Below are 10,572 nucleotides of genomic sequence, written 5' to 3' on the forward strand. Positions count from 1 at the left end.
TGCATTGTCAGCTCCGCCTGCCGGAGTCGTTCCTGAAGGGTCAGGTTCTTCTCAATGAGATCCTGGTTCTGCATCGACAGCTGAACAAATGGACACAGCAGGTCAGTGGTCACTTGGTACAGAATTAGCACAGCTAAAGCAACTTAACACAACTGCTCGATGACGATGGGAGTGCCAAGGGCAGGAGGAGCTGGTTTGCATCAAGCCCTCCAGACTGTCACCAGATTAGTGAGTGTCAGTTCTACAGGGTGTGAGCGTTTGGTTTTCCTGGCTCAGACAGGAAGTGCCCCATGACACTGCACCGTCCCTGCATGGCAACATGATACAACAGAAAAAGCTTCCAGGAGGCTGGGCACCAGCTGCTCACCCCAACACTGGCCATCCTGTCCCTCAAAAGCTGTCATTGTGCTTGGCTTCCTTTAGGCTTGAGAGTAGGGCTCAGCCCCACCCCACAGCCAGGGCTGTAGGAGAGTTTGGGCTCCTGCTCACAGCCTTGCTGCCCTCAGCTGGTAACCTCAGCATCCTCCACCACAACCTGCAGTCCCAGCTGAAGTCCCAGAGGCAGAAACTGCCTTTGTCCTCCTGCTTCTGAAGCACAAAGAGCTCCTTGCAGAGCCCTGACAAGACAACTAACTAGGAGGAAGCAGGAGAGGTGGTGCTGGTGACTGCAAATTAAGGGTCTTGCTAAAAGAGAATCCATTGTTCATTCAACTGCTACGCTGGAGCACTCTAAACACTCCTGCTCTGACCTCCTTCACAGCGCTCCGGAGCTGCTGCAGTGCATTTTCTCTTCTCAGCGCCTCCTCTTTCAGAGCTTGGCTTGTCCCCTCTTCCTGGGCCACCTGCTCTTCCAGGTTCTAGAAGAGACAACGGGAAAGTATAAGTCTAACTCACTCCACAGCAGATGTTCAAGTTCTAGGTCTCTCTGCAGTCACCTCTCACCTTTACTTGCAAGGAGAACTGCTCCACCTTCTTCTGCTGTTTGTCCACAATCTGGAATCAAAAGCAGAGGCATCAGACCTGGCCACAGATTCAGTAATACCACCAGGATTTCTCCTTCAGTAGGACAGCATGCCCTCTCCTTTCCTGTCCACTTACTGCTTTAATCACTGCCTCTGTTAGTAGTGGACTTGCATTCCCTGAGGAAAGGCACCTGATAAAAGGCACCATTTGAAGTATCAGCTAAAAACAGACTGGAGAAGTTGCATTCTTGTGGTTTTCCTCTCTTCTGCATTCTGCAACTTCTCTACAGTGTTACTGCAGGAGTGCCTGGTTATCACACCAAAAACAGCTTTTAGAAATCCTTCAGTTTGGAATTTCAGGAACTGCTGCTTCAGTGCAATTGGGACTGCAAAAGTTCCTGACTTCATTTTAGTGCCTGGTGTGACTCAGTGGAAGGAAAAATGAGTGATCCCCAGCTGGGACAGGCTGTTACCTTCCTGAGGCAGTCACATTCTTTCTTCAGAGAGTCATTTTCTATTTTCTGTCTCTCCCCATCCTGGGCAGGAGGTCCTCTCTCTGCATTCTTTAGACACTGCTGCACCTTGTCCTGCAAGCTGAAATTAGCTGAAATTATATACTACACCATGGGAAAGCCAGCTTTATTTGGGGTGTTTCCCCTCACTAAACAATACAAGGTGGTGAATGATTTTCCTATCAGGTGTCGGTGTTGCCCTGTTTGCATCCCAGCTTGCAAACTGCCAGGGCTGTGAAGGAGAGAGTCCCTCTCCCTGGACACAGCCCTACCCATCACATTGGCACATTTTCAGAAATGCAACGATTGTGGATTATGTAGGTCCATTGTGCAAGGAGTTACAGTTGAGAGCTATAACCTGAGGACACAGACAAACCCAGGTGACAAAGATCCCTTTCTTTCAGCCATGTGGTTACGCTCCCACCCTCCACTGCTGGCACACGGAATCTGAACGTGGTATTTTGGCAAGCACTCACATCACCACAAATCCATGGTAACCTTGTTCTGACTGGTGGGACAGTGGCTGTGCTGAATCATGGCTGTTCTTGTGCAGCACTTACTTCAGCGCTAAGATGAAGCTTATTCTAATCCTCCCGATTTTTACCTGTGCACAGTGGAAAGAAGCTCCAGCTCCTTGTGTTTTTGGGTTTCTAGCTGCATCTTTTGCTCCCTGAAAGCAGCCCGGACATCTCCAAGCTCTGTTTCCAGTGCCAGCACCGTTTCCTGCATAGCAGTACTCTTCAGTTCAGATTCCTTCAGCTGCAACAGAGATCATCACAACACTCTAGAGACCACCCAGACGTTTCACCACACACATCATGTCTCAACTACATTTGCAATGCCAGTTTTTACTACTTATGTGGCAATTGTCAGCTATAGCTCAGAACATTCCTCCTCCAAAGAGTCCCGACTACAACTTTACTTGAGCAGCTGCACAGGGGATTAACTACAGCTGTAGAAGAATCACATAAGGAAGTCTGGAGAGCTATCATCACAACTCAGAGGAAGTTTTACCTTCTGACTCTGTTTCTGGTGGTCCTCAAGGGTTGGTAGATCAGCCAGGTATCGCTCCAGGGTCTCAATTCTCTGTTGTCTCTCCCTGTTTTGTTCAGATTCCTTCTGGCATTTCTTTTTAAGGTTATTAATGTGCTTGTCTCTTCCCTTTATCTGGAGGGACAGTCATATACAAGGTTAGTTTATATAATTTCTTGTCCATTCTTCAGTCCTCTGTATGCCCACTCATTTACCTCAGCACCAAAATACAAGATCACCTTAACTCAGCAGCATTTCTGCTCACTTAGCTAAAGACAAGCTTGTTCTCTGGTTAAAAGAAGTACTGAAATACTGGTAACTGCAGGACAAGGGGCTTTTGCTTATAAACCAAAGTACTCTACAAGGAGATCAGAAAATACCTGCAAAACACACTGTCACAAAAAACTTTCATCTAGGCACTACACTGACTTTTAGCTTCCCAAAGAAAACACACTTTCCCATCTCTAGAGCAATGGGATCATACCCTTTCTTCCTGTTTCTTTAATTCCTCTGCATGTTTCTGCATAGTTTCCTTCAGTGACTCCCGGATCAGCTTTGCATCCACCTCTGCAGCAGCCAGTTTTCTCTCCAATTCAATCTTTTCCTTACTGAGAGATTCAGTCTTCTCTGTGAACTGCGCTCGAAGAAACGTGTTCTCTCGCTGCAGCTCCTGCAAACAGAGGCAGCCTGTGAATTCAGTTGCAAACTGGCACTAAGCAGCTGCACTGTCTCAGAGCTGTGCTCTCAACCCTCCTCATTCCCAAACATCATTCAGCCCATTTTATACACCACAGTATCTGAAACAGCACTTCTCAGTGCTGCCAGGTGTTTGCATCATTAGCACAGCTTCTAAACAAGCTGCAGTACTTCAGGTCTTGAAATCACAAGTCACAGAAGATCTCAGAGATGGCAGGTAATTGAGACCCCACACAAAGCATAATTTTATCCTGCACAGCCCTCCTACTCAGGAAACACCTAATGAGAAGTGGCGGGGCCCTTGGATTCAATACATTTTTCTTACTGACACCCTGTTGCACCCAATTACCTGCATTCTCAACATATAGACGTCTCCATATGGTGCTGGACAGCCAAGCAGGGCGCTGTGAACCTGCAGTTCACTTTCCCGGACCTTCTGCTCCAACTGGGATATGTGTTGTCTTTGTCTGTAAAAAAAAAAAAAGGTAATACACTGTCCTCAAACATAGAGGAGAGAGCAACACAACATGAAAAGTGCCACCACAACTCTAATGCTTCATACAGTGACAAGCAGAACAGAAAGACAACTCTGCAACTCAGAAGTGACCTGCAGAGAAATAATTTTGACTTTTTTTTAAAATCGGTATTAACTTTTCTTCCCTCCCCTCCCTCCAAAGCCTCCTCTCTGCACCCCTGCAATGATTATACCTAAAACACACAAGCCTTGCATGCTTTGGAGGACCCAGTTTATGAGTAAAATGAACACACATCAGAGGACTCAAAATGAGCAAGCAGAAAAAAGTATTTACAGTTGAAATGCTGAAGATAGTTTTCATTAGGGCTTAATTTTTCAGAAAGCTTATGGACCACTAGCATTAGGCATAAGAAGTGTTGTTTTGTAGCCCAAACTCACAAAGAACAAATTTAAAATAAAGAATTCAAAGAGCTCCTGGAAAGTCCTCAAGCAAAAAAGGCCGTAGTTTTGACATTCCAGATAATCATGATGTAAACAGAAATCTTTATCCTTTATAAAACACAAAAAGCCATAACCAAAATTGATTTACTTGAACCCTTCAGGATCACCATCCTACTTCCAAGAAGAAGGGGAGGAGAGCTCCTGAATAAAAACAGGCTGTTCTCAAAGGTCATTATGTTGTTCTTTGCAAGAAAAAAAAGCTCAATCAGGTAACAGGGACTACGAGACGGAGGTTTCCTTGGTATTTTCAAAAGCCTCCCTTTCCAAAAGGAAATGCACTGGAGTCCTTAAACCACACGTCAGTATCGAACTCTCACCTGTCAATGAGGAGCTCTTTCTCTTTGAGTAGGTTTTCATTAGAGTTCAGGATATTGATCCACTGGGCTGGATCAGGTGTAGGCAGCGAAGGAGAATACATCGAGGGATGGTGGCAGGCACCTCCATTTTGTAACTGAAAGAGGAGACAAAATGAGGAGGGAGAGATTTGTGCTCAGCAGAGGTAATTGCAACATTGCTCGAGCTATTTTGCACGCTGTGTGCTCATCTGCATGCCAGGACACAGCTATTTCAGTCTCTGTCCATGTCCAAGAACAAGTAACTTTGCCCAAGCACAACTGGAGATTAACAAATAATTTTAGATCACTGTGCTAGCTCACTGGAAACAATTTGTCTCCTTTAGGTACAGCTGGTGGGAGGTGATAAACAAACTGTTTCCATCTAATACACTGCAGTTAGTTTTATGCATCTTGTCAAAAAAGTGTTTCCTAACTCTAGATACATACTACAATTATTCTAGGATCTGTTCAGAACTTCTTGGTGTGCTTTTTCTTCGCAGCTTCTAGCAGACAAGATTATTTCATCTCTTGATGTGAACCATTATGCAGTGCTGTAACATAATACAGGCCTGCTCGACACCAGCAGCACGTCAAATGATACCTGTGACACCACAGGTCGTAAAAACTGATCATTGAGACACTTTCAGGGAGAAGCACAAGACATTTTCCCCCTTGCTTCATAAGTCTGGGACAATGATTTGTGACTAAAGAGACAGGAAGGGTTTCAAACTCATACATGCACACAAGCAGCTCCCCACCTGCATCTGCTCTATTTGCAACTGCACTTTCTCCAGCTGCTGCTTCCAAGCACTGAGCTCGCAGACCCTCTCGTGTGGATGCAGGGTGCAGCCTTCTTGCATCCACGCTCGAGATGAAGGAGTTACAGATTTTGAAAAGAAATTGTTGGGCTGGAGTCCTGTTGGCATCAATCTGCTCCCGCTGGGCCACGCTCCATCCTGGGGCTCACAGGCTCCATTAGCTGCTGCCGCTTGTTTACTCTCTGGCAGCACCTTATAATGGTCCGTTCCTGCCTCAGCTGCCCCAGAGTTTTGATTGAACTTCTGGAACCTGTGGAGAGGGTCAGTGCACAAACTATCCAGAAAGAGAGACTGGTTAAGGGTGCGCTCAATGGCAGGGGGGTCAAACTTCCAAGTATCTTCTGTTCTCATGTGATCAGAAACAGGATGCCAGGATTGCTCACAACCATTTTCCCCTGAAGTCCTGTAGAGATGCAAGAGATCCCTGGGTGGCACCTGAGAAGACTTCCCAGCATTAAAATCTCCGTTTCTCATGAGCCCTGCGTGTTCAGAAGATGATCTTGGCATAGCAGTTTTTGAAGTACTCTGTGAAGAGCTCTGGTCTCCTGCAGAGCACAGCTTGGAGGGCGAAGCACCCAATGTGGAAGGCATAACATGGGCTGTTGGGATGGTCACTTGGGTTTTGATGGGCTGGAATGAGGAACTGTTACTGGAATTGCAGAAGTCTGGGGAAAGAAGAAGAGTGATGCTTTAGTTAAAATCCTGAAAATCTTCTGATATGAACAGCCATTCCAAACTTGCCTAAATCATTTTTAAAAGCCATTATTCCCCCCCAAAATATGTCCTCCTAAGCAGCAACAGCAAGACTAAGGGACACCTCTGTTCCCCCTCACTACAAGTTCCATGAGCCTACTGACATTTTCCTACCACCGTAAACCAGAGGAAGAATCCCAGTTTAGTTCTGCACACATCCCTGGTTTTTAAAGCTACACTAGTATAATCTTAAATCAATAAGGTTATCTTTGTACAGGTTTAGAAATCTGTACAGATTAGAGTCTTTAGAGAATTAGAATTACAGATTAGAATCTTTAGAGTCCTTTAAATTGGGAAAAAAAAAAGGCTGAAACTTACTCAGCTGAACACTGAGACCTTGGTTCTGCTCTGCCCGTCCCACAGCTCAGCGATCTGAACCGTAACCAAAGCTAACTGGAGCTCTCGCTAAGCCCATGATGAGCTTCAAACATAGCTGAACACGAGATCACCAAGCAGTTGACCTTCGAACTCCTCCAGGACACTGCAGCAAAAGAGCTTTTTCTAGAGGTTGGAGTAATGGCTCTCACCTTATTGCCACAGGAAATGAGACAGAGTTCAGCGCACGCAGCCCAACGTGAGCCCGTCCTGTCAGACGGACACCAAACCTGGCTACGTGGAAATACAGGGTTATTCTTAGCAACGCTCAGATTTCAATGCAGCAACAGCAAGAGCTGAGGAAGGCAAACAGCAAAGCGCCTGTTCCCACTCCTCGTCCCCATACATTGTGTATCACAATGATTCCAGGTTTCTCCCTGATACACAAACTTGTTTTCTTCACAGGTTTGGCTAAAGGCCCACATGGCCCCACGTGACAACTCTTTAATCCAAGATGAAGACTTCAAGGTCAGCCTGATACCTGTTTGTAAGCTCAGAGCATTGCTACAAGAAGGAATAAAAACTGAAGAGATACTGTGTGATCTCTTCAAATTCACAATTTGAATTGGACCAAAATCAGATTCTACAAAGACCATCAAAACTGTAGGAAAACTATCACAGTAACAGCACCCTCAAAAATGAGCAGGAGGGGGAGAAAATCCCTTGGACGTTACTTGGCTGTGCCCAGGAACTCCAGAGAACACCGTGCTACCCAGCGGTGACAAACAGAAGGGACAGTACCATTTCCTTTTACAGCCCCTAAATTTCCACCCCAGTATCAGTATCAGGAACTCGAGTTCTCTGAGCAGCACGCCACGTGCAGATGCTGCAATCGGTTCCTTGAATGTGCTAAGGGTCATCACAACAACATTTCTGACTGACGTCCTGACCTGGAAGTCAGCGTGGTTCAGCCAACTGTCAGCACCACAGCGCGGCCTCGGCTCCTGCAAACAAGGCTGCAGCACCACAGGCGTTCAGAAGAGCAGCTTCTGAGACAGCCCTCGTTACCTCCCCTGCCCTCAGCGTAAAACTGGATGTTTTATTATCCTGAGAGAGGCTGGATGGGACAAACACACACTCTAGTAATATTTTAGCAATATTTTCACAAGCTAGACTTTTTAAAAGCCTTCATTTTCAGTCTGCTGGCTAAAACATAAGTATTCCTGTCTTTTTTCTCTCCAGATCCCACATATTATAAAGATCACATATTATTAAGATACATAGATCATCCAGAAAGCTCAGGGCAGCTCATGAAACACAGGAAGGCATGAAGCACATTGTTTTAACCAACACAAGCTTCCTCACTGCTGAAAGAATCAGTGAATCACTAGTGGTTTATGTCACTTTCACAGGTGAAGGTGAAAATACAAGTGGAAAGGATCAGTGGGACCAGCAGTTTCACAGAACATGCCCTCAGCTGAGGGCAAGGCTGCAGCATTCTGCAGTGAGAAGCACACAGCTCTAACAGCACACAAAGGCTCACTGATCTGAAATCTCTAGAGGCATCTCTAAATTATTTCTCAAAAACAAAGAAAAATAATCACACAACAGACTTGCTGATAAACCACTTGTTGGTCAATACGAACCAGCAAATCACCAAGGTGGCTCTTTTAGTCAGTTAAAAATGCTTTCTGCAGTTAGAAGATAACCAAACCAGCTTAGAGAAACAGCAAGTCCCTTAATCACTTGTTTATAAGCAGCATTATCTGCGTCCTGAGGCACTGGTTTTGAAATAGTCTCCAAATATCATCACAGATTCTGCTCTCCCCAGGTTTTCATTCCTGGGTTCAGTGATATTGGGCTATTTAATGCTTGCTGGTCTTCTGAGAAAACTTAAAAGTCTGTGGCTGTTACTGTGTGATCTCATGCTGACCATCACCTTCCGTGCTGTCCGAGCAGGAGGTCCCGATGCCCCCATCCCCGCTGTCAGCCACGCTTGGACAGCGACTGACACAGCTCTGGAACTTCACAGACAACATGGGTGTTTTCCAATCAGTCTCCAAGGAACTACTCTTCTGACCAGTGCTGGGATCTGGAGAGAAAAAAGACAGGAATACTTATGTTTTAGCCAGCAGGCTGAAAAAGCTGTTTAATACACTTTAATTAATCCATATCTAATTACCCGTGCCACCAAAACCCAAACTGATCCTCACTTGACTCCCTGTAGTTGCTACAGGAATCTCTTTTGCCAAAGGAAATAATGGCAACAAGCACAGGGAAGTCAAATGAAGTCACCAGGAGACTGAAAATTCATCTTGTTAGGCAAGTCAGAATGCAAAAGCAGTAAATCATATTCCCTTCTGATAAGTTTGGTGATATTACACCCAGCTGATGCTCTGGTACTCAGACTAAAACCAAGAGCAGCAGCATTGGCGCACAGCAAAACTGGTTAAATTAAATTAACTCTTAAGAACCCTTCCAGATGTATCAGTTATCACTCAAGAGATAAGTTAATTATCAAACAATTCTCCCCCCTTGCATACCCAGGCAATTGTTTTATTTTGCAGGAATATTACATTGTTTTTTTTAATAGAAAGCTTTTGGTAAAGAATACTCCTCAGGGCCACATGTCCCCTCAGAGAAACTGAAACAGGATCTGACAGCACCAAAGCTTTAAAGAAAGGCCAGTCCTTACCCAATGGACTGTTCTGCTGGAGCCTCAGGTCTGGATGTTTCTCGAGAGCAGCCATCTTATTTATCCAGGGAACTACAGGACAATAAATAAACATCATATTTTAAATTGATCAGCACAAACCAAACCCTGTTCCCACTAACCAAGCAAAGGGTACAGACACATCAGCTTCTCTGATGAATCATACAGTATTTCATATTTAATCAGCATCTCCTCCCAAGAGGATCTCTGTTTCATCCCCACAGCAAGAGGCAATACTTAAAAAAACCCCAACAAATCAAACTCTTGCAGTTATTGTAGTTTTTTTCATGCCTGAGAAATAAGGAGAGTTCCCATTGGCACCATTCTCCAGGTACACAGCAGTTCAGCAGCACCTTTCAGCTGGGGTGTGTGTTATCCCCATCGCAGTTATTTATAGAGCATCAGTCACCATGGCACCTACACTCTGGCTTTATGTCTAGAGAGACTAAAAATTTCCTTTTAAAAGTCTTTTAACTCCAAACCAGTTCATTTCTGCCCTCTGGAGAAGTCACTGAGCAACTACACACAGAAATGCAGCCATTCAAACCTTGGCGTTGCTGCTCCATAAATGGCAATTATTATCTATTCAGAGCTTTGATTTAATTTATCTGCTTATCCAAGTACTTCAGGCTGTGAATTTCCAGCCTCTGATGATGCGAGTAAGATTTACAGCTCTCAAGCTTCACTGTGGACATTCAAGGCCTCTCTCCACTCTACCAGTCAAATACTAAATCCTCGACTGCCAGCTCTTACAGACTTTTTGCTGAACTGATTCAAAGAGCCCACAGAAACCATTAATTCTTAGAAAACATAAATAGACAGATTTTACAACATAGACTGGACACTGGGAATACAATGATGTAATTAATCAGCAGCAGTATTTCACTCAGTGAAGACATAAAACATTTCTAGCTAAACATAGTGCTCATTATGTTTAATTTAGGGACGTTTCAGGAATCCCCGAGTTCAAATCTCAGTCTCCAGCACTACAGTCAGGCAGTTTTCCCTCAGAAGAGGGAAATTCAAGCGTGAACTCTTGAAATAAAACACACAGAGCAACCAAAGCATTCCCACCTCACTCAGCACTACCCCCTCACACACATACCCTGCCCTGGAGAGCCCCCTCACCATCCTACAACCCCCCCTTCCACCAGCAAGGGAGGGAAGGGAGCAATGGGTCACAAAGAGAGGGGAGCAGAGCTTTATCCGGTGGAGGGCACGGCGGGTATGTGGGTCTGTGGAACCGGGGGAAGGAGGAGGAGCCCTTCGCCCCCTTCCTCAGGAGGGGATGGGGAGAGCAGTGATTTGGGTGGAGGGTGGGGAAGGTGGTTGACCCTGGAGATGGGGAGAGGGGGGGAAACCAACCGCCTGGAAGGAGCAGCCTGAACCTGAGGGGTCGGTCCCTGAAAGAAAAGGTGGGGGGGAGAGAAGAAGGGGCCGGTCCCTGAGGGGGAGAAGGT

At 45.5% G+C, this 10,572-nt stretch overlaps 1 protein-coding gene across 1 annotated transcript in view; it reads right to left on the reverse strand.

Moving 5' to 3' along the window:
* Positions 1 to 9,152, reverse strand: part of CEP85 (centrosomal protein 85) — a 10,541-nt gene extending 1,389 nt beyond the window's left edge. The window contains 13 exon segments of the mRNA XM_010173745.2: positions 1 to 2; positions 5 to 80; positions 750 to 857; positions 943 to 993; positions 1,436 to 1,556; positions 2,079 to 2,233; positions 2,489 to 2,641; positions 2,991 to 3,176; positions 3,552 to 3,669; positions 4,496 to 4,629; positions 5,272 to 5,996; positions 8,339 to 8,491; positions 9,095 to 9,152. The exon segment at positions 1 to 2 is cut by the window's left edge and continues 133 nt beyond it. Of these exon segments, the coding sequence (XP_010172047.2) occupies positions 1 to 2; positions 5 to 80; positions 750 to 857; positions 943 to 993; positions 1,436 to 1,556; positions 2,079 to 2,233; positions 2,489 to 2,641; positions 2,991 to 3,176; positions 3,552 to 3,669; positions 4,496 to 4,629; positions 5,272 to 5,996; positions 8,339 to 8,491; positions 9,095 to 9,149 (2,037 nt within the window). The 5' untranslated portion in view covers positions 9,150 to 9,152.
* Positions 9,153 to 10,572: the final 1,420 nt, after the last annotated feature.

Source organism: Antrostomus carolinensis, unplaced genomic scaffold (assembly GCF_000700745.2).
Source record: "Antrostomus carolinensis isolate BGI_N321 unplaced genomic scaffold, ASM70074v2 scaffold40758, whole genome shotgun sequence".
Lineage (NCBI taxonomy): Eukaryota > Metazoa > Chordata > Aves > Caprimulgiformes > Caprimulgidae > Antrostomus > Antrostomus carolinensis.